General features: G+C 33.1%; 1 protein-coding gene and 1 long non-coding RNA gene across 3 annotated transcripts in view; one reads left to right on the top strand and one right to left on the bottom strand.

Annotated features, from left to right (window-relative positions):
• Positions 1-24,387, bottom strand: part of LOC143079956 (macrophage mannose receptor 1-like) — a 125,892-nt gene extending 101,505 nt beyond the window's left edge. Inside the window, exons 1-2 of one of the 2 annotated variants that reach the window (XM_076255587.1) lie at positions 24,214-24,387; positions 12,247-12,404 (exon numbers count right to left, since the gene is read on the bottom strand). In XM_076255587.1, coding sequence (XP_076111702.1) covers positions 12,247-12,404; positions 24,214-24,286 — 231 coding nt within the window. In that variant the 5' untranslated portion in view covers positions 24,287-24,387. The remainder of the gene's footprint in view (positions 1-12,246; positions 12,405-24,213) is intronic. The other variant, XM_076255588.1, reaches the window with a different exon arrangement.
• LOC143079955 (uncharacterized) lies at positions 13,133-15,169 on the top strand. The gene is made up of 2 exons (XR_012979559.1): positions 13,133-14,039; positions 14,752-15,169. It is a non-coding gene; the product is annotated as an uncharacterized LOC143079955 (long non-coding RNA).

Here is a 24,387-nt window from a genome sequence, read left to right as displayed (position 1 = left end):
AAAACTAGGGGTGATCTCAGGTGCTCCGGAAGGGTAAGCAGATCCTGCTCCACATGCGGAACCCGTCGTGTTGCTTATGCGATAACAAATCTGGTAAATAGTCCAATTTGGTAGGTCACATTCATGAAAGGGAAGGGGATTGTAGTTATGACGTTAGGAACATATCCGATATCATTTGTGAAACGGTTATTCCATAACGGTCAACCAACTCGTGATGGCGTCCCTAAAATTTACGAAGGGATGATTTCAACTTCACCATTTGGAACTCTTGGTTTTATAGCTTCCTTGTGAGCAGCAACCCTCTATCAAGAAAATCATGATAGGAAATGCAAGCACGGGAATATCGTATCAATTGGGAGATATATACCCGTATGCAGGTGCTGCTGGAATGTTGTTACTTAGAAATGGAAAGTTCACAATTGAAAAGCTGAAATCATCTCTTTTTTCGTAAAGTTTTGTTTTCAACCAACCCTCATTGTCAATTTCTAGATGTAAGTCAAGATATGAGGCCGACTTAACTGTATCTGTAGTATCCTTTATCTCTAGCTCGATTGGATAGATGCGGTCCACATAGTCAGCAAATTTTGAATTATTTAGTGAAAGAACATCATCTATATAGCGAAAAGTAGAGTTAAAGGATATTGCTAACTTCTTTTCTTTCTTCCTAAGAAGTTCCTGCATGAAGTCAGCCTCATAATAATAAAGAAACAAGTCAGCAAGTAGAGGGGCACAGTTTGTTCCCATTGGAATGTCGACAGTCTGTTGAAAAACACGTTTTGAACGTAACAAATATGTTGTCAATCAAGAAATCAAGCATCTTGATAATATCAGTTTCAGAGAATTTTTTGTGCGAATCAGAGTGATCCTTTACAAAGTAGGATTTATCCCTCACTAAGACAAGATACTTGTATCTACATTGGCCATTCTTTTTTACGAAGCAAAGCAATACCAACTCTTTAAATCTGTCTTTTAGTTTGGAATGTGGAATACTAGTGTACAGAGTAGAAAAAGTATCACGGACAATAACTCCTTAGGGGGTCAATTGACCATTTCCGTCATGTTAACTTATTTGTAAATCTTACTTTGATGAACATTATTGCTGTTACAGTTTATCCCTATCTATAATAATATTCAAGATATTAACCAAAAACAGCAAAATTTCCTTAACTAGAGGGTGTCGCTCACCTTGGTCTATGTGAATATTAAACAATGGACACAGATGGATTCATGACAAAATTGTGTTTTGGTGATGGTGATGTGTTTGTAGATCTTACTTTACTAAACATTCTTGCTGCTTACAATTATCTCTATCTATAACAGTACTTTCTGTGGAAAATGTTATTGAAAATCTTCAAATTTTAAGAAAATTGTTAAATTTTAAGAAAATTGTTAAAAATTGACTATGAAGGGCAATAACTCCTTAGGGGTCAATTGACTATTTTGGTCATAGTGACTTATTTTTAGTTCTTACTTTGCTGTACATTATTGCTGTTTACAGTTTATCTCTATCTATAATAATATTCAAGATAACAAAAAAACAGCAAAATTTCCTCAAAATTACCAATTCAGGGGCAGCAACCTAACAACCGATTATCCGATTCATCTGAAAATTCCAGAGCAGATAGATCTTGACCTGATCAACAATTTTACTTCCTGTCAGATTTGCTCTTAATGCTTTGGTTTTTGAGTTATAAGCCAAAAACTGCATTTTACCCCCATGTTCTATTTTTAGCCATGGCGGCCATCTTGGTTTGTTGGCCGAGTTACTGGACACATTTTTTTAACTAAATACCCCAATGATGATTATGGCTAAGTTTGGTTAAATTTGGCCCAGTAGTTTCAGAGGAGAAGATTTTTCTAAAAGATTACTAAGATTTACGAAAAATGGTTAAAAATTGACTATAAAGGGCAATAACTCCTAAAGTGGTCACTTGACCATTTTGGTCATGTTAACTTATTTGTAGATCTTACTTTGCTGAACATTATTGCTGTTTACAGTTTATCTCTATCCATAATAATATTCAAGTTAATAACCAAAAACAGCAAAATTTCCTTAAAATTACCATTTCAGGGGCAGCAACCCAACAATGGAATGTCCGATTCATTTGAAAATTTCAGGGCAGATAGATCTTGACCTGATGAACAATACTAACCCATGTCAGATTTGCTCTAAATGCTTTGGTTTTTGAGTTATACGCCAAAAACTGCATTTTACACCTATGTTCTATTTTTAGCCATGGTGGCCATCTTGGTTGGTTGGCCGGGTCACCGGACACATTTTGTAAACTAGATACCCCAATGATGATTGTGGCCAAGTTTGGTTAAATTTGGCCCAGTAGTTTCAGAGGAGAAGATTTTTGTAAAAGTTAACGCAGGACAACGACGGACGACGGAGGACGCCGGACGCCAAGTGATGAGAAAAGCTCACTTGGCCTTTCGGCCAGGTGAGCTAAAAATACTGATTCAAGGGTAGCAACCCAACAACCCAACAACAGGTTGTCCGATTCATCTGAAATTTTAGGGCAGATAGATCTTGACCTGATAAACAATTTAACCCCAAATCAGATTTGCTCTAAATGCTTTGGTTTTTGAGTTATAAGCCAACAAGAGGCTGTCACAACGACAGCAAACCGGATTTATTAATATTTATTTGTGTCCTGGCAATATCACAAGAACCATTACTGATGAATGGTGAAAGTGAAAATCGTCAATATCAAATTTGACCTCCATTTTATCATCAGTATCAACATCTTAAAATTTGAAAAGCTTAGATTGAATGGTTCATGAGTAAATGCAACAACGTGAATTGAAACGCCATTTCACAATCTTTCAAGAACCATAACTCCAGAACGGTAAAAGTCAAAATTGTCATTATTGTACTTGACCTCTATTTTGTCATCAGTAACAACATATTAAAATTTGGGAAGCTTTGGTAAAACAGTTCATGATAAATGCACGGACACCACTGGAAACACCATTTTTCAATCTTTCAAGAACCACAACTCCTGAACGGTAAAAGTCAAAATCGTCATTATTGAACTTGACCTCCATTTTGTCATCAGTAACAACATATTAAAATTTGGGAAGCTTAGGTAGAACAGTTCATGCGTAAATGCACGGACACGACTGGAAACTCCATTTTTCAATCTTTCAAGAACCATAACTCCTGAACGGTAAAAGTCAAAATCGCCATTATTAAACTTGACCTTCATTTAGTTGTCAGTAACAACATATTAAAAGCTTTGGTTGAACGGTTCATGAGTTAATGCACGGACAACATTTGATTGCCGCCCGCCCGCCCGCCGTACATCCCCAGATCAATAACCAACATTTTTGTCACAAAAATCCGGTTAAAAACTGCATTTTACCCCTATGTTCTATTTTTAGCCATGGCGGCCATCTTGGTTGGTGTGCCAGGTCACCGGACACATTTTTTAAACTACCGTAGATACCACAATGATGATTGTGGCCAAGTTTGGTTTAATTTGGCCCAGTATTTTCAGAGGAGAAGATTTTTGTAAAAGTTAAGACGACGGACGCAAAGTGATGGGAAAAGCTCAGTTGGCCCGAAGCCAGGCCAGGTGAGCTAAAAAAAAATGTCTATCTAACATAAGGGGACAACCACTTGATATTCTAAAGGGGAGGCCAGGAGGATTTGTTTTGTAAACTAAGAGGACAGATTATCTATTTTCTGCACTATTGCAGCAAGATTTTCCATTTTCATTAAAGCAAGGGACTGATCATTTATTTTCACAACTATATTTATAACATTCGAAATATACAATTTTTAAATATTTGTATATTATAAATAATACATGTCAAGTCAAGTCATTATGTACCATTTAATCAGAATTAATCATCCTCCTCTGCATAAATGAATCTTCTATATTCCCAACTCCATTTACATGTATTGGATACATACACAGTATTTAAGTTTGGTTGTAACTAGGCTCTTTTAAAAAATTGGCAAAATTGTTTGCCTAGTGCAGCGAGGCAAAAACATTTTGAAGGGATTTGGAACCACTGAAGGCCCAAGAAGCTATAGAACAAATGATGCAAAATCATGCTTTCTTGGTGTTCCCCAGATCCTTTCTTAATCTGAAAATGCAAGTTCTGTTATAATAATTTTTTTACAATATTTTGGTCTCAAAGAAAAATGTATGGATTCAGTGTAAGATCGTGTAAGACTTTTAAGTTTCTAAGGACATTATCAAAAGACCAATATGCATGATAAAGCAAAAATGTAATTTACATTGTTAAGTTTGAGGCTGCTGGGTTTTTTTTAAACTCATGATCTAGTTAATAACAAAATTACAAAATGAATGCAACACTAACAGAATAAAGAAGGGCAGTCAATGTTCAAAAGACAAATAGGAAACATTGATCCCAAAAAATCAAGGGTTTAGTCTGAGGCCAAAAAAAAAAATAGGTGTGTTTCCTGTTGCATGCCCCAAAAAATTAGGGTCGGTAGGTAGGTATTTTTTTTTTTTTTTTTTTTTTTTTTTACTGGCCTGCTTCGGTTGTTTTTTGTGTATTTTTATAATCAGTTTGTTATTCTTTCAGGTTATTTTCATCAGTTCATTGTATAAAGTATACAAGATATGAATAGTCCATGTTCAAAAGTTGCAGAAGACTTGGCCAGGACTTCCAGCTTATAAAATTTTCAAACTTTTCAGAACTGATATGCCATCTGTACGGGTCAGGCTATAGTCTTACACAGAAAGCCCATCAAAGTCTGTCTCAGCAAAGACCTGTTTTATAATCAGTTTCTTTCAGACAATTTAGTTCACAGAACTGATGCCAGCTTTTCTACAAATACCAAATATTAATAACATGATAGAGGGATGGGTGAAAATCTTTGAAATTTTGATTATATACTAGCTGTTTAAAAGAAAATCAATTACAAATTGAGTTTTGGGGCTATGGTTAAGCAAATATCAGATATTAAAATTAAATTTAATCCTAAATTGAACGTTTGGCTTCCCTCTTGTATTAGAAAAGACTGTCAGAAGTAAATGCCAAAACATTGTAAACTTGTTATACTGTCAATTTTATTCCTATAAAATTCTGAACAAATTATAAACATCGAAACAACCGAAACATTCAAATAATGTGAGGCAAATATTACATTTTGTAGAATGCAAATAGTCATTGAATGATATAAAAAAACAAATTTATCACAATTGCAAAATTAACATGTATCAACAATCAATTGTATAAATCTTTAAATCATCAATTGTTATTGATAACACACTTTGACTGATGGCCATAGCAGAAGCCATGCCGCTGTTTGACTTCAATCTGTATCACACAAATGCTTACTGTATTAAAATTTTATTTGAAATCAAACGTTTAAAAGATGCCATTCAAAGGCTATACTAAACAAAAACCGTTTCCGGAAAAAAACGAAAAAAATCCGGATTTTTTTTTTTTTTTTTTTTTTTTCCGGGAAAAAAAAGTTAGGGTCGGCGCCAAAAAATTAGGGTCGGTCGGGCGACCGGAAACACACCTATTTTTTTTTTTGGCCTGAGGGAGATCAGAACTTGCTTCTTGCAAGGCACTCAGGGTGAACACATAGACAATAATAGTGCATTGACTTGACATATCAACGATATAAGGATGAGGCTTAGAAACGGGGAAATGCGAGGCCGAGCATTTTCCCCGTTTCGGGCCGAATCCCTATTATTGTCTTTATACTGCAATCTAAAAAAACATTTTCGATTGTTGTTTATTGTGTTAATGTTATTTATTTGATTTAAATATTGGGAAAAATCCCCCTTTAAAAAGGCCTCATATCACACAGACGGAGAAATATAAAACACGATGAAATGTACATCATTACCGCAATCAATGATGAACGAATTTGTTGCAGACTAAAATATCAACAATAAACATAAAACATAATGATTTATAGGTTGCGAACAAAAAAATATTAATAAGTGAAATATGTTTTCCCAAAAATTGCAAAAGAAACAAGTTTGAGTCGTTGAACGCATCGTTGTTTACATTGGAAACAAGAACAGGTTAAAGAGGTCGTATGAATAATTAAACATAATTTCGACAATTTCTATTTAAATATTCATGAGGAAAAGTGATATCGGGTCAGTGACTGTATATGACATAGAAATATACAGTCAACGCATTTTGACTGCTCAAATAGAACGAGTGCAGTATAAAATTTGATATTGAGACAAGCGTTTAATTTTGAAATTTCCCACATGAGGCATTTGCCTAAATGTAGTTACGGCCCTGTAATAAAAGTGAGACAATAAACCTCAATTTAAATAAAACCAATTTTTAGACATTTCAAGTATAATTAAATAATAATAATAAATGCCTTGTGTAGGAAATTTCAAAACCAATTTAATTATTAACCCCCCTCCCCTCCAGAATACCAAATGGTTGTCCCCTTAAACAAATTGGGAAGTGTTTCCCGAATTGTTTTTGGGAAAAAAGATGAATTTATGAAGAATCCGGTGCCATCTCATACTTTCGATTAGACCTGCTGAGTTGTTTATTTTCAATACATTGCGAGTTGGGCAATTTATTTTCAAACTACCACAGAACAAACCATTTAATTTTTTTATTATCAAGGCTGAGTTATTTATTTTCAATGATTTATGTCATGTGTGAAATATACTTGTTTAGATTGTTGACAAACATGATTACGACAGATTGTCAAATGTTATGATGTTTATTATTTGTACTGCTAAGAATTGTTTATAATTTCTTCTTAATGATAGTTTTAAGAACTAAACATCACAAGTTATAGTTATGACAATTAATTTCATAAATGTGTTTACCGCAAGTATGATGAAACACAAAATCCGCTCTGACTAAAATAAGAGTTGGAAATACCACTAATCATGAGACATTAACACAAAATCACATTTATTTAAATACAAAATAAACAGTTAGTTCATGCATATTCCGAGCAAACAAATTAAGAAAACAACAGAAAGGTCTTTCAGATTGAAAGGCAGAAAATTTCCCTGAAATTTGAATTTTACTGGAAAATAAGGCTTAAATTAAAATATTGTTTGTTTGCCCTTTACCGACCGACCCTATAAATTCGTTCCGACTGAGAATCTTTTATTTGTATTTACCAGCAAAATTTTGTTTTATTTTTTTTTCCGTTCTTACCGAAAATCTTATATTTGTATTTCCCGCTCAAAACTTTTTTACCGGAATCCACGGGTTTTATCTTCCCCGTATAAGGTTAAATCCATTTGGTATCACGTGAGCGTTTGGCATGAACACTTGCATTTAGAGATTTAAAGCATTTGATTGAAGTCGTTGTTGAAAGTATGACAAAAGGTGACCTTTATATTTGAAGAGCAGGGTTCATTCAAAAAAGTTTGTCCAATACAAAATTATCAACGTGTGTACAAAATATTTTGTTAACGGATGTTGTATCCTATATAAGGATGACCTTTAGTGATCCGTATATCAGGATGATTATGTTAACGCTGCCTTCTACCAGCTTTGATATTTTATTTATATCTGACATGAACCGAAGTCCTGTAAATTGGGGATTAATTGGCAGTAAAATCGCCAAGTTTTTCTTGCAGACCATTTACAAATGAGATGTAAAATACGTGACATTTGAGTTTCAAGTCTTTTATGTTTTTAGTGATAACACCAGGACACACGAAAATTTAAACACTCAGTCTCTAGGGTTGTAAGTAAAGTAAGATAAATGCTTAGTTTTAGCTCTTTTAACTGGTTGCATGATGATAATGGTGGGAAATGCAGTGCCGGGCAGTGGCTTTATATTCTAGTCAAATATTTTGTTCATTTCAAAGATTTCATTTCTGATAATTTCAGTTCAATTTTTTATAAAATTGGTAGAATGTCAGAATAACACATGCTATAGATGGGGTAGGAGGGTCCTGATCCTGAAATCCCGGGCTTTAAAACACGAAATCCTGAGCTCCCAAATTTAAATAAATTTAAATTCTGCATCCCCAGAAATCCTGAAACCCAGAGCTTAAAAACACTCGATCCTGGAGTCCCGATAAAGGTCTTATCCCCCCTTATAGATTGCACATTGTACAGCTGTTTCACAATCCAGGCGAGGGAGATATATATGATATTAATAAATCTTTCGGTCAAGTTAAGCGTTAAAGGTACATGTTCGTAGTACAGAATATCAGTGCAAGTTAAAACTCTTAAAAGTTCCATGCATATAATTGTTGAAAATATGCTCGAGCCCTATATTTTGATATTTGAAAACAAATACTATACAAATCCTTGGTAGTGCATATCAATTAACTTCACATTCTACATGATTTTTTTTTCATAACTTCCTGGGACTATTCAGAAACTTTAATAAAAGTAAAGATCAGTAAAATCGATCATTCTAAAAACAAAGGCAAATACAGACAAAAATGATATCATGCAGATATTGTATCTATAAAATAAAATATTATACCTACCTGCCTACCCATGACAAAAAATGTACCGAGCCAAGTTATTTTATGGGAAAGAAAAATAAAATATTTTACCTACCTACCTACCCGTTTCAAAAAATAGGGTCGGAAAAGGGCAAACAAACAATATTTTAATTTAGGCCTAAGAGTGCTTTGGTCATATGTTGAACTGTTGACTTGCAACAGCACACCTAACCAGAGTCCTCTCAATGGTTATTCTAAAGGTTTATGGCACATGTGACCTTCCAATCTCTGAAGAATTGATGTAAATACTTTGGTTATTTACACCCTAATTTCGCATTTTTTTAAATTGACATTGTACATGTCATATAATAAACAAACATAAAGCACCCGGTACAAATGATGTGACTACATCATTGTCGCTAATTGGTCCGAGTACACAGTTATTTCGTAGTGCATTTCTTTTAGACAATAAATGAAAATTAAAAAAATCCCACCTGCGCTTTCTCAATAATATTTTTACAGTGTGTTGTACTACTTTTGGGACAAATTATATCAAAATTATAGAAAACTTCATCAGCTCTAACTCAAAATATGGACAATTTTATGTTAAGGGGGTCTTGAAATCTTTTCACAGCTTCCGAAGTGCTAATTTTTTACCTTTTTCAGATGGACCTAATCACTACTTTACATTAATATTTATGACCCAAATTTTTTTACAGTGTCATTTCACCCCCAAACTTGCTATATGAGGCATAAAACATGGAGAAATAAATTTGGAAGGGGTATAACAAAAATTGGCAAGTAACACACTGTCCACACTAAGGACTATATTTGTGGACAACGAAAATCAAAGGACGATAACTGTGTACTCGGACCTAATTAATTACTTTATATCCAACTTAAATCTGCATGATATAAACAAGTGGACAAATTAAACAAAACAAACTAAGTAGTGGTCAAATGGAACCAGATTCATGGAAAAGTACCTTAAACAACAACTTGAAAAAGATAAGGAACAGACTAAACAAATGCTCAGAGAGGAAAGCAAAAAGGCCCCATTGATAATTTAAGACTGACAAAAATGACACAAAAGATTGTTAGAAAAGGGGAAAAAATTATGACCTGTTGATTTTTCTCTGTAAAAATTCCATATAAATATTATTCATTTATTTGACGTTTACAGAAAATTATGTATTAGTATTCATTCAAGCATGGTTCAGGCCAAAACATAATGTAAAATTTCAGTAATCAGAGCTCCAGATAAGCTGCGATAAATCTATGTTTATAATATTTATAATTGGAAAGGAGTAAGCTCGGTAAGTGCCATATTTGGCCCCAATTATAAAGTTCATGGTTACAAGACAATAATTGTTTTATGTTGCCTTAAAGACATGTGAAAAAGTTAAACAGAGCTGTTTTTGTCAAAGTTTAATTCTAACACAACGATTTTTACATTCCAAAACGGTCAAGATAAGGGATTTTGGTGAAATTTGACATAATCAGCGGAATTTCAACCAAATAAAGGACCAGGAAACATAGAGCGCAGGCGTCGACAAGCTTAATATTCAAATAAGACATGTTAAATGTCTTCACAAACATTCTTTTAAAAGATCTTTGTTGTCGACGTATGCGCTCTATGTTTCCTGTCAAATAATCTTTGGAAATTTACCCATTTTCATTGATTTTTTCGTGAAAAATCAATATGAGTACAACTTGTGACGTCATAATGAAATGCAAAAACGTAAAATTTTAAACAAAATGGCTTATATCCTATCTAGTCAATGTATTAGCTATAATTTATCATGATATTGGTCAATAAATCCGAATTCGAAATTTACGCTAAAAAAGTGGGCCATTTTAGGACCTTATCGAACATACTCCTTTCCTTTCGTTCTAAAAATAAATACCCGCATCAAGTAGCTGAAATAGGTCCTTGTTGGAGTTTTCCGTTGCTCAATAGGTACACGTGTTTTTGAAAACATTTCGGTCTTCTCTGCATTTATCCAATTAGCGTGTGTCATTTAGTCATACTTTTTTTGCATTGCTCAAGATTTATCATAACATACATTGAATTAAAACGAAAGTGAATGTCCGGTAAAAATATTAAATAGAAGCATGTTTTCTGCTTCTTTTGAAAAGCTGAGGGAAAGTTATGATAACAAGACTCAGCCAGTGTTTTAGGAAGCGTTCATCAGAAGCACGGGCGTGTGTGCGTACCTTCTAAGGCCAAATAAAAATATATGTGTGGTTCCAGTTACATACTTTTAAAAAATAGGGTCGGTAGGTCGGCAATTTTTTTTTTTTTTTTTTTAATTTTTTTTTTTAATGTCAAAATCCGGAAAAAAATTGTGTGTTTACCGAAATTGTTTCCCTTATTATACACACCCCAACCGGAAGTCCGACATTTTTACATGGGTGTGGTTGTAAAATAAACAGCCATGATACGTTTTTAGTTAATTTTGTTGCATTCCGTTATGAATTCTTGCATTTTAGCCATAACAGGTACTTGTGATGGAAATTCAGATGACAGAAATCTATGAATTTAATTATTTTAATTCACAATCCTCAAAATTTGATCGTTTGAAAATTTATTTTTAAGAAATGAAAAAAAAGTTCTAGGGTCGGTCGGGTTACTGGAACCACACATATATTTTTATTTGGCCAACGAGAACATTGCTAATAAACACGGGGTTTCGTCAAAAACGAAATCAGTTGGAAAAAGTGAAAGGCCAAATCAATTATGACATGATAAAGCATGAGAAACCAAAAGTTCTAATAAAAGACAACTAAACCCAGATTTATATAAATTGAATAAACCAAAATCATTCAAGTATAATTAGAGTTTATGTAGTATTTTTTTTTCTTCATTTTACGGTTAATTAATTAATACACACACAGGCACTGGTCTCAGAATTTATTATATAAAGGTGTAAGACGAGTGCCTGTGAATACACATATCCGTTTTTGTGAGAAAATACAAAACTGGCAGAAGGTTTGGAACAGGACACAAATTAAACCTACAATTGCTCCTCAGTGAATAAACCAAATAAAACAGCTAGCAAATAACCCTTACCCTAACCCTAAACCTAACAAAACAGCTAAACAAAGAAAGAAACATATTTAAGATGGAAAAAAATCTGGGGTTGATATTGCCTAAATATTCAATATCGTGTTGATGAAAAAACCCAATACATTCAGGAGCTTGGTGGTGAAAAACCCAATTTGATATTAACATGAGGGGTGAATTGGAATTGATAATGCAATTAAAAAACTTTATCACCCAATTATATAAGAAAATGGTGGGTAAAAAACCCAATTTGTGAATTCTTATCTGGAGCTCTGAGTAATGCATTCATTTAACTGGACTCTACCATTTTTAGTGGTCTTTGCCCAATGTCCAGCGACCTTGGGAATGACCACTTGTCTGAAGCCTCCAAAATTTGGTAGAAAGAAACAAAATTTTTAGGTCAGGGTATGTAGGTTGGAAAAATTATCAAATTTTGCAACATATTTTATACATTGTATACTAGTACTTAATAAAATGTTCTGGACTTATCCCAAAAATGAGTATAGTCTTTGAAGGAGCTAAACCAAATAATACCATAAAATGTGTTAGCAGAAACAGAACTATATTTTGTTTTGCCTAATGATTTGAAAGTAGTGAAACTAATAAGCTTAAAAGCAGCATAATAATTAAACCTATTGGCGACTTTCTGCTGTTGTCTGCTCTATGGTCGTGTTGTTGTCTCTTTGACACATTCCCCATTTCCATTCTCAATTTTATAGTACCGGTATTATAAAATAAAATATAATAAATTGATAATATCATACATGTCATATGCACACTTACCATCTCAAGAGAGTCCTCAATTGACAACAACTGTGCCCGCATAGAATTACATACATATTTAGCTTCAAACCAATTTCTTTTGTGGTTATCAGCAAAAAGGTAGCACTTCTTACCCATAGGACCATCAACCCATCCAGGTGGGCATACTTGTCCATTGGCTGAAAAAGGAAAATGTATTTTAAATGAATTTCTTTCACCATTCATGATTGTTCCATGTGCACAACTGTGCAGGTCTTAGTTAAACTGATGATCCCAGATTAAAACACTGAACACAGTGTTAAAGGTTTCAAAAACAAAGAAAACAGAAGTCAATGAGTGCTCAGATAGCATAATTTTACTTAGCCATATTCAAAGGTGCTAGTTCACAAGGCAGCTAATACTCAAGTCAACTGCATTGGAGACTTTTAAAATAAAAAACTAGAGGCTCTCAAAATCCTGGTCGCTCACCTGTTTCTACTGTGGTTATCGAATACATTTTTCAATCTAGATACCCTACAGAAAATTGTGGTTAACTTTAATTCTATTTAGCCTTGTAGATTAAGTGGAGAAGATTTTTGTAAAAGATTACAAACATTTACACAAAAATATGTTAGAAATGGACTATAAACATGAAAAAGGCAATAACTTCTTGGTTTCAGAGAAGATTTTTGTTAAAATCAGCAGACGACGTCCATACGGACAATAAGTGATAAGAAAAGCTCACTTGACCTGTCAGGTCAGAAGATCTAAAAATAAGGCTCTGGAATACACTGCCAAATGAGGCTAGAAATATGGCCTCATTTGTCTCTGATTTCAGGGATGGCAAGTCTTGCACAGTTAGCACGAGACTCACACATTTTCCTATTCCTTCGATCTATTGTTTTTTCTCTATCATGACTAACATGCATTTTCAATAAGAGGGTGCATGTGCTGTCGCCGGTGTGTGTACGAATTTCTGTATGAGTTCCAGATTTATTTGCTGTATATTTTTAATCCATGTGGACCAACACTCTTTTAATTAAAAAATGTTATCAGAATTTTTTTTAATTTTTTTTAATTTTCGGTAACGGAATCAACAAATTGAAATGTTCGTTACTGTCGCCAAATCTTAAATAAGGTGTTGATCACTAGAAAGTTGCCTCGTTTGTGCATTTCTTTATCCCTCACAGTTACACAGCGTTGAGTAATTGGTGATATCTTTCAGGAAAAAAACTTTCATCCGTCAATCTCTCGAAAACGCATGACAGCATACTCCTTAACGGTTGTCACAAAAAGCAGGTACATGTTCGTTACGCCAACTTAAATACGTCGATTTTTTTTAATATATATAATATACATGATGAAACTTGAGCTGAAACAGGGAATAAAACATTGTTGATAAAGTTACTCAAATCAAGACAGATATACTTTTCTGTATTGTACAGTTTACAGATTCTGGGAATGTCGGAAGGGAAGATATTAGATGTAAAAACGTAGTTATGACATGTTCGTTACTGCTAAAAACTTCTCTCAGTTAAATCTCAGTATATTCCTATCAGCACTGGGTAATTCTATATATTATCCTTTCTAGAAAAATAAACCTTTTCGATTCGATAAACTCTATTGGTTTCTTAAATTGAAGGTCTTCAGTATACTTGAAATGTACGTTACTGACAAATTCGTTACCTAGGATACGAAACAGACTCAAAACGTGATAGCTTTACTTTAATAAAAGTATGGGATGCTGGATGAGTTGACTGCCGCCATTTATTTAAAACGAGAACAGTTTCATTCATTTATACACTTTTGACAGGAGAAGGATCCACATTTATAAGGTACGTTTACATTTTACATTATCACGCATTTCTTATAATGAAATACACAACTATGAAATATTATATCACCGTGTTTACATAATAACCTAAACAATATGGTCATACATCGTAATTGACATGGATGTCTTAAAATGTGTTAATCAATGACAATGTAGTTGTGACATGTTCGTTATAAAGTAACGAACTTTTTACAATTTATACACACTGAAAAAGTTCTTTAATGTTGTCTTAGGACTATCACTATGTCTATCTATCACTTTTTATTGCATAATTGTATGTCAGTTGAATAAATAAAAGTACATAACAAATTAATAAAAAGTTGAATCCTACAGAAACAGACGTTTTTCTAATGTATTTATATTGCAAATTATCACGTCTATGAAAACTTATCTGCTTCCAAAGAATGCATGCAACTTGAATGCAATTTCTTGAAGAAATTACTAATGTGATGACAGTACTACGTTTCTATTTGTCACGTTTAAGTTTGTGCATTCAAAATGTAGGATAATTCCCACATATGTAGTGGTAACGTACATTTCGTCTCTAGTAACGAACATTTCAAAATAATTTTTAGCTTACCTCTTATGAAATTTTGTACTCAAATTTAAATGTTTACTAAATAAATATTTCTAAAGACTTCAACGACTTCCCCAAAAGCTTTTTTTGTATATCATTGAATCCGTATCTACATACAATTATCTTTCGTTTACAGGAACTCAAGAGGGTGAAACAACAGAGGTTGCAGATGAAGCCAGGGAAACCTACCCAGACGTGGACTATAGCATTGCAGATTACGTGGCTGCTATCTACTTAAATAAATGGTACATCGCTCAAATAAAAACAATCGATATTGAAGATAACACCATTGAAATCTCTTTTCTAGAAAAGAAGAAAGCAATGTTCCAGTGGCCAAGTAGGTCCGATATCATTTGGGTTGACCGGAAGGACATTTTGTGCAAGATATCAAATCCACAACCCTCCGGGAAATCAAAAAGAATGCTTAAAGTAAACCACGAGGATGCAGCAAAAATTGAGAAACTTTACAGTAATAAAAATTGACGTGAGCAGAAGATTATAAAATTTTGAAATGTTCGTTACTTGCTTCTGTTTATTAAAGTTTACATGTTGTTTCATTGAATTGTCTATAATATACTCTCATTAGTATCAAATTTGAACTTTTAGTAGTTATATTTCATTCTGAAATTGACAAGAAAATGTGTTTCTGTATTTTGTCACTACAGTAACGTACATTTCGTTTTGGTCGAAACACCAGGAAGTCCTTAATTTTAGATATATATCAAGTTTCTATTATAATGTTGCACTTTATCATCGTTTTTCCAACATTTCTCAACACTCTCTCCTTCAGAATACAAAAAAAAGATTTTATTTAATTTTTTAACCATTTTTAGAAAATGTTCGTTACTTTCATAAGCCTGCGGAAAATATATGGTTTTACTAAACACCGACTTTTTTGAACTGATTAACTTTCATATTTTGTATAATATGTCAATTTGCAGGATGTCATATAACTTTGTCATCACAAAATATCCAGATTATTGACATATTCCGGAATTGAACGCAACCTTTTAAATAATTTTGCCAGGAGTTTTACTCTGTCAAAAGATATGCAATTTTGAATTAGTGAGAAAAGAGTGAAAAAGTACAACAGTATGTAATTGTTGAAACGGGAAAGTCATTTACGGCATATGTTAAGCGATCACACCCATTATTCAAACGAGGATATTCGTAAAATAAAAACACTTGAATATCTATTGGAGTACCTGCAGCGTAACGGACATTTTAAACTAGTTTTAGAACAGTATTTTAGCCTGTAGTTGGCGAATCGTGAAACGAAAACCCTTTGTTATTTGTTCAAATGCTTTTATATCGAGCAAGACAACATATCAAGGAAACAAAATCAGCATGAATTGTTGGGTTTGTTTTCCTTCAAATTTTCGATATTGAAATATCGCAAATGCACACCCTTATTGAAAATGCGTGTATGATCTTTACAATTATGGCTGAATCTCACGCATTTGCTTCATTAATAGTTGGCAGAATTGTTATTTGATCATGGCCAGTTACATTTCTAGCTGGTGTAATGGTCAAAATTATTATTAGAGTAACTGTAAAAACCAATTCAACTCTTTTATCTCGTGGCTAAATTATCATCGCTGCTTGAGGATTTCTAGGCTTTAAATGTTGCTACCTGGTGGTTCCAGATTTAATGCTTATTAGCTACTTTATTTTGCTATAACAACAACAACAATTTTTATTTGTCAATCAAGACGCCACGAGGAGCAGTACAATTACAGTTTAAATTAAAGAACCTTAGTGAGCACGCTCACATACCCCACGTCCCCACATTGTCATTGGAGAAATTAAATAAGTATAAGAAAAAAAAATTGTATAAGGAAAAATATTGAATAATAATTTCCTGTCAATATACATAGTATGTCCTTATTATCTACAAAATTTCATGAAATTCTGTTGTGTGTTTTCAGAGGAGTTGAGATGACAAACTGTTGCAGAAGTACATTGAAGCAAATAAGTTCAAAGGGGCATAACTCCTAGAAAAAAAATTGAACCGTAATTTCCTGTTGATATGCACATCTACATAGTATGTCCTTATTATCTACAAAGTTTCATGAAATTCTGTTGTGTGGTTTGAGAGGAGTTGCGATGACAAACTGTTGCAGTAGTACATTAAAGTAAATAAGTTCAAAGGGGCGTAACTCCTAGAAAAAAAATTGAATCGCAATTTCCCGTCGATATGCACAACTACATAGTATGTCCTTATTATCTGAAAAGGTTTCGTGAAATTCTGTTGTGTGGTTTGAGAGGAGTTGCTATGACAAACTGTTGCAGTAGTACATTAAAGTAAATAAGTTCAAAGGGGCGTAACTCCTAGAAAAAAAATTGAATCGCAATTTCCCGTCGATATGCACAACTACATAGTATGTCCTTATTATCTGAAAAGGTTTTGTGAAATTCTGTTGTGTGGTTTGAGAGGAGTTGCGATGACAAACTGTTGCAGTAGTTCATTAAAGTAAATAAGTTCAAAGGGGCGTAACTCCTAGAAAAAAAATTGAATCGCAATTTCCCGTCGATATGCACAACTACATAGTATGTCCTTATTATCTGAAAAGGTTTCGTGAAATTCTGTTGTGTGGTTTGAGAGGAGTTGCGATGACAAACTGTTGCAGTAGTACATTAAAGTAAATAAGTTCAAAGGGGCGTAACTCCTAGAAAAAAATTTGAATCGCAATTTCCCGTCGATATGCACAACTACATAGTATGTCCTTAATATCTGAAAAGGTTTCGTAAAATTCTGTTGTGTGGTTTGAGAGGAGTTGCGATGACAAGAAACGGGACTGACGGACGGACGGACGGACGGGTCAAAAACATTATACCCTCCGCAACTTCGTTGCGTGGGGTATAATTAAAGTGTACAAATAATTGTGGTGATTTTTTCATTGAAATTACAATACATGACAATAAAACTACATGTAAAACTATACAAGAGAAGGGAGACAACAAACACAGTATATATTCTCAAAGATAATGAGTGAGTGAACAGGCCACAGACCACAATTAATTCCTCTATCAGTTCTTTATAACCTTTTGCACCTTAAAAAAAATTGCACCATGCACTTTTGTCCAATTTTTTGTGTGTGTAATGTATAGTCCTAGTCCAAATATATATCCAAAATTCAGAAAGATTGACGCAATCACTTTTACAAATTTAGCCAATACACATCCATACCCCTATTGACAAGAGATGTTCCGAAAACTGTAAATATTACCTTTTTACACTTGGCCTAATCACTCATTCCAAATCAAAATCAGTTAAAATACAACATCCAAAAATTTATTTCACCTCTCTTCTTTCATTTCCACCAAAAAAAATCTAAGAAATGAGTGAGGAAGGGAAAGAAAAAAAATTAAGGAAAAATACACTCTAATTAAAAGGAACTATATTCGTGGACAACGAAAAGCGGGGTCATTAATTGTGGTCTTGGGCCAACACAATCAGTACCATTTTGTAATTAGAAGAAGAGCTGTGGGCTACTCGTGTATTAATATTTAATTTTATTCATCTAGTCTTTATTAAACTTAGTCTTTATTAAACTATCTATTAATTTAATCATTATGTTATTAACAAATGGATCTTCAATTGACATCAACCATAGAAATTTAGATTGGTCATTTAAAGTTTTAAAATTAGTAAATTAAGAGGAAAAATCTAAAATAAAACTGCACCTTTCAGTTTTAAGTGATGGACATTGAAGAAGAAAATGAATTTCATCCTCAACAATGTCATTATTACATAATTTACAAAATCTTTTATCTGGGGGTATTCCTTTATGTCTTCCCTTTTCTATTTCAAGTTCATGGGTACTAATTCTAAATCTGGTTAACTCATATAATGTTTTACAATTATATAACAATAACTATTTTTCAAGGCCTATATTACACAGGCACTTGTCTCAGAAAAAAATTTCCTGTATACCTTTACATAAAGGTATATATGGGAAGAAAAAAATCTGAGACGAGTGCCTGTGCTATATTATTTTTAAATAGTCTATAGGTCCTTAATTTATTTCCTTGCACCATGCCAGGTTTGTCATTATTTAGTTGGTTAAGCCAAATTTCCTCATATTTAATTCAAATATAGGACTATAACAGTGATTTCTGCTGTGCATTTTTCATGACTTGAGCCTCCTCATGAGCTTTTTTTTTTTTTTTTTAAATTATTAGAATATTTAATAAAATTAAGATAATTAGATTATTTGATAATCTAGGTGTGTATTTTTGATTATTTGTCGGCAAAAAGCTCTACCAGAGCTTATGTTTGTAGTATTTCATGTAACCCGACTTAAAATAAATTTTCTTATCTTAAAGATCTTATCTTGTTAAAAAAAATTTAATGATTATGTTATAATATTGGCAAAATATTTGTGATTATATGATTAATTGTACACCCCGTGAGGGGCCTCTCTAATATTTTTTGCCATAACACCAAATTGCTTTGTTTAAATTGTTGTTTATTTTGCAATATTAAGTCAAACGTTGAAACTGAATAAAACTAATATTAATGTACAACTTACCAACACGAAAGTGTTCACCAATTTAAAGAAATATTGTCAAGACGAGGTTTTATAAATATCCAAGTCTGCATGGACACAGCATGCACATGCATGAACATCGTGCAGCATGAGAAAAATTCCCGCGTAAACTCTAGGAAAAGTATAAGCTAGCGTTATAAATAGAAACAGGGGATTTACCCATAATCGTTACATCACTCAACACAACAGAACTACCGAAATAACTAATATATATACAAGAACATTATTAAAGATTACTCTACAAAATCATAAAAATGATTAAGAATTATATTATTTCTAGACTTGTAGAATTGTAGACTTGTTCCCTCGGCCTGTGTTGCATCAGAGACATACATACATGTGTATATATATGTCTCTGGTTGCATACTCACGGCCGACACTCGGCTAACCGAGAGATTGGTCGGTTAATCTATATTGAGTATGTGGCTATGATGGGCGATTGGTCTGTTAATCGGGTAGGTTATAAGAGTAAAACGCTTAATTTAATGTTAAAATCTATTAAATATACAGATTTTTGGCATGTTATAAGAACCAAATCAAAAAAAGAAAAGTGTCTGACAAAATGATATCTATCATAGAACATTTTGCACTTGTAAAAACATTTCTTAGTCTGCGAAGTTTTCAGTAAAACTAAAAGGTGTCGCGCAAGTATGTAGTATTTATGCTCATACGCATAGCAATTTTTTTAATAAAAGGCGAAATAAACAAATTTAGATATCATTTAAAGGACAAAAATTGTACTGTGGTTATAAAAAATAAATTGACATTAGTAAATATTTCATAATTGTAAAATAACGTGATTAATACCACGTTTTAGTGAAAATTATGGGAATAAAGTCTGTTAATGGGTTGGACAATTGAGATTGTGTCAGTTAAGAGTTATTTAGCCACGACAATATTTTTGCTTCCTTTATATTTTCCCCTTGAAAAATTTAAGAATGAGATGTTCCTGAGTAAACAAAAATTACAATACGGTGCCACAGTATCCTAGAAAGAGCATTTTTATTTTGACTTTCTTTGCATTTTATAGAAGGGTGTGTCACTTCATTATAGCGTGATATGGATTGGCCTCTGGAATATGCATGATTTTTTTATTGACGTTTTCAATCAGCCTTAATTTTTGTGTCTGTTCGAAGTAGCACGTTCTCAATTCCGACTGCAAGTGTCTTTCTAATACAACACAGGGGGTACATACAACATGTTCTCGTTTACATATGAACATGATATTTGTCACTGGACGTTAAACCCTAATTCGTCAGCATCATCCAATTGGTTCTTTTCTTCTTTTACTTAATCATGTGTTGTTTACAAATCACTCTAAAGAAGTAAACGGAAAGGAGCGAATGCAGCTACATTTGGTTATTTTAAGTTTCAATTCATTTTATTCCGTTTAGTTCCTTTCTACATAAGTGCAGAGGAGAACTACAGTTGTCTATGGTGGCCGGTGAAGTCCATTTCGCGTTTTCGCGATTTCGCCTTTCATATTCTATAGGGCGAAATCGCGTAGTCGAAAACGCGAAGTCAAAAACGAGAAATCGGTTTCGCGTTTTCGACTTCGCAATTTCGCGTTTTCCCCATATAGAATATGTAAGGCGAAAACGCTAAAGCGCTAAAATGCAAAATGGCATTAACCTGCCACCATAGTTGTCCGCATGTAAACTTCTAGAATTTCTCACCAATATAAGTACATCGCAATCCGTTACTGTTTCAACAGTCATCGGTGTTTCATGTGTGTATACTTAAACACGTATTATTTTTCTCTCGTTTTTATCAATGTATCACTTTCTACTGTTCTTATATATTATTCTATATTCTGCGTTTCCATCCAGATTCTCGTGTATACCATGAGGGTCCGGATTGTATTCTTTAAATTATGTAATTTTTTTCTACATTTCATTTATCTTACTCATTATTCTTTCTTTATTTTTCATATTTTGTCATCCGAATATGTTTTACTTACTGATGTTTAGTGACATTACGACGTTCATCTCTGATTTATATACTGGTTACCAATGTAGATGACAAATTTGTGTCATTTATGACAATTAAACAGAATCAACATGATATATGCGATCATTCTTGGATGAAATTAATATAACTTTAATATTATAGTGAAACAATTTTTATCGATTTTCAATTTCATGTGTTATTTCTGTATATATTATGGTTCATTGCTCATGTGTTGTTTTCGTATATTTTAGCCGCTCGTCTTGAGCCTACTCATTTGATCCGATAACAACCCCATATAGCAATAAAATTATACTTTTATTGCCATTCATAACTCTTAACAGACCAATTAACAGACCGGGTTTTATACATCCGATCCATTAACAGACCAGGTTTTAAATAAAGATTGATTTATGTCACCAAAATACAGATTTTCGTGTAGATTTTTCACACAATGATATCAAAATGGTTAACAAACATAATGCCTTTCTTTTTTCGATGTTCAAAATATTGAATGCAAGTAAATTTAACCAATGTGTCATTTTGTGTACATTTTATGTGTGTAAAATGTGTATAAATTTATTGATGAGTAACCCGCCTTTTCATTTTATAGATCGTACATCGAAGCTAGAAAAATAATAATTACACCACTGAATTCAGTACAATGAATTGTTTTGTAAGACATGAATACTTTTTATGATGAAAATATATTTAGAAAGTTAAACAATGAAACATGCTGAACTTTCAATGATTTTCTCGATAACATCTGATTAACAGACTTTAGTCAACCCGATTAACAGACCAACCGCCGATATAGCCGCATACTCAATATAGATGAACCGACCAATATCTCGGTTAGCCGAGTGTCGGCCGTGATACTATAAAATTTAAAAGATAGGGGATCAATGTCTCAGTCTATATGATTGATCCTATACCAAACAATACAAAAGTGTTTATTTAGCTTATCGGTATTATAATATAACATATTATAAGTTAAAGCTACCGTAATTATTTGCCTAATTATTAATGTGGTGTAATCTTTTCAGTGTGAAAAATTAATTTAAAATGTCAGAATTTGATATTGAATTGAATCGATTGAAAAGGATAAAAACCGCAATTTTTACACATGTGCGTGCAAAATAAATTTCTTGTTAGAGGGGTCTAAATACAGCACAAACATCATTTTCCAAAAGACCACACAAGTGAACTAGAGGCCTAGGCTCTTAAGAGCCTGTGTCGCTCACCTTGGTCTATGTGCATATTCAATAAAAGCTGAGACTACTATAAGTTATAGTAGTCTCAAATAAAAGACACAGATGGATTAATGACAAAACTGTGTTTTGGTGATGGTGATGTGTTTGTAGATCTTACTTTACTGAACATTCATGCTACTTACAATTATCTTCATCTTTAATGAACTTGGCCCTTTAGTTACAGAGGAAAATATTTTGTTAAAAATTTACAAAAATTTACAAAATTTATGAAAATTGTTAAAAATTGACTGTGGAGGGCTGTAACTCCTTAAGGGGTCAAGTGACCATTTTTGTCATGTTGACTTATTTGTAGATCTTACTTTGCTGAACATTATTGCTGTTTACAGTTTATCTCTATCTACAATAATATTCAAGATAATAACCAAAAATGGCAAAATTTCCCGTAGAAATTACCAATTCAGGGGCAGCAACCCAACAACCGATTGTCCGATTTGTCTGAAAATTTCAGGGCAGCTAGATCTTGACTTGATAATAAACAATTTAACCCCACATCAGATTTGCTCTAAATGCTTCGGTTTCAGAGTTATAAGTCAAAATCTACATTTTACCCCTATGTTCTATTTCTAGCCATGGCGGCCATCTTGGTTAGTTTGCCGGGTCACGCCACACATTTTTAAAACTATATATATACCCAATGATGATTGTCGCAAAGTTTGGTTAAATTTGGCCCGGTAGTTTCAGAGGAGAAGATTTTTGTAAAAGTTAACGACGACGGACGACGGACGCCAAGTGATGAGAAAAGCTCACTTGGCCTTTTAGGTCAGGTGAGCTAAAAAGTATATTTTGACTAGCAGGTCGAACAACTGCATTGTGACACCGTGTTCTTAAACCTTGCTGGCTGCCATTGGCGATTACCAAGTAAACGGATCACCAGATATAACAAAATGGATCTTATTACTAATATGTTACCAAACAGAAAACATTATTAAAACTTGTGGAAAAGATGGTATACCGCAAACCTGAGGTGCAAAACAATGAACACCCGTGGCCATGATCCGGATTTCGACAATAATGTCTCTTTAATGAAGTTAGGGCGGAATCAAAACGGTGTTTGGATGGCCATATAATGTACCCGAGTCAATTTATGATAGACTTTTCAATTTTGAAAGAGTCAAAATAGGACTACGTGTATGATGAACGGGTGCATATAAACCCGAAGGCAAATATAAAACAAGCCCAAACGGAAAAATATAAATAAGTTTAAATTGAAAACAACGTTGGATAAAAATGTGTGCATGCAAAACAAATTTCTTGGTAGAGAGGTCTCAATCGTGACAGCACAAACAACATTTTCCAAAAGACCCAGCAAAAAAGTGAAGAAGTATACTTTAACGAAACGTATTTGACTTGCAGGTCGAGTAAAAGAAAATGTGACCGGTTCTCTAGATCTTCAATCAAGTTTTTTAATCACAAGCTTGAAAAACTCTTTAAACTTACCGTCACATCGGATTTTAGTTCATTTCATTGGTACATATAGTATACGGTATCGCCTCTTTGTTTATGATATTTAAAATGGGCGATTGCAATAGTTTCACTTGAGAAAAATATTCGTAACTCCAACTCTAGTAAAATTCAGAGAAAAGGGTAATTTTAACTTCTTTTGTAAATCAGTTGACGGTGACTGTGTTCTTTTACATGTATTCTGTGAAATTAGTAAATTCCATATTGTGTTTCGTATTTAATATTTTGTAAATGTACATAATGTATTTGTTTAAATTAACAATTGTCACTATATATAACTTCGTTGAATGACAGTTGTAAACTAAAAGAAGAAAACATGTCATTTTACATAGTATTTAATTTTTCACTGTCAGAAGAACTTACCACTGAGAATAATTGCGAGAATCACACAGATGAACGCCTCCTTTTTCATCCTTACAGATAGACTATAACACATAATACATACGAGAAGTGAAGTAATTCTTTTAGCTGTTGTCCTTAAGAAGGAAATATGTACTTAACAGTGAAAATAAAAGTAAGATAATTAATCTGTGCCGA

Source organism: Mytilus galloprovincialis, chromosome 6 (genome assembly GCF_965363235.1).
Source record: "Mytilus galloprovincialis chromosome 6, xbMytGall1.hap1.1, whole genome shotgun sequence".
NCBI classification, from domain to species: domain Eukaryota; kingdom Metazoa; phylum Mollusca; class Bivalvia; order Mytilida; family Mytilidae; genus Mytilus; species Mytilus galloprovincialis.
The sequence above is the reverse complement of the archived record's forward strand: the minus strand, read 5'-3'. Positions and strand labels throughout refer to the sequence as shown.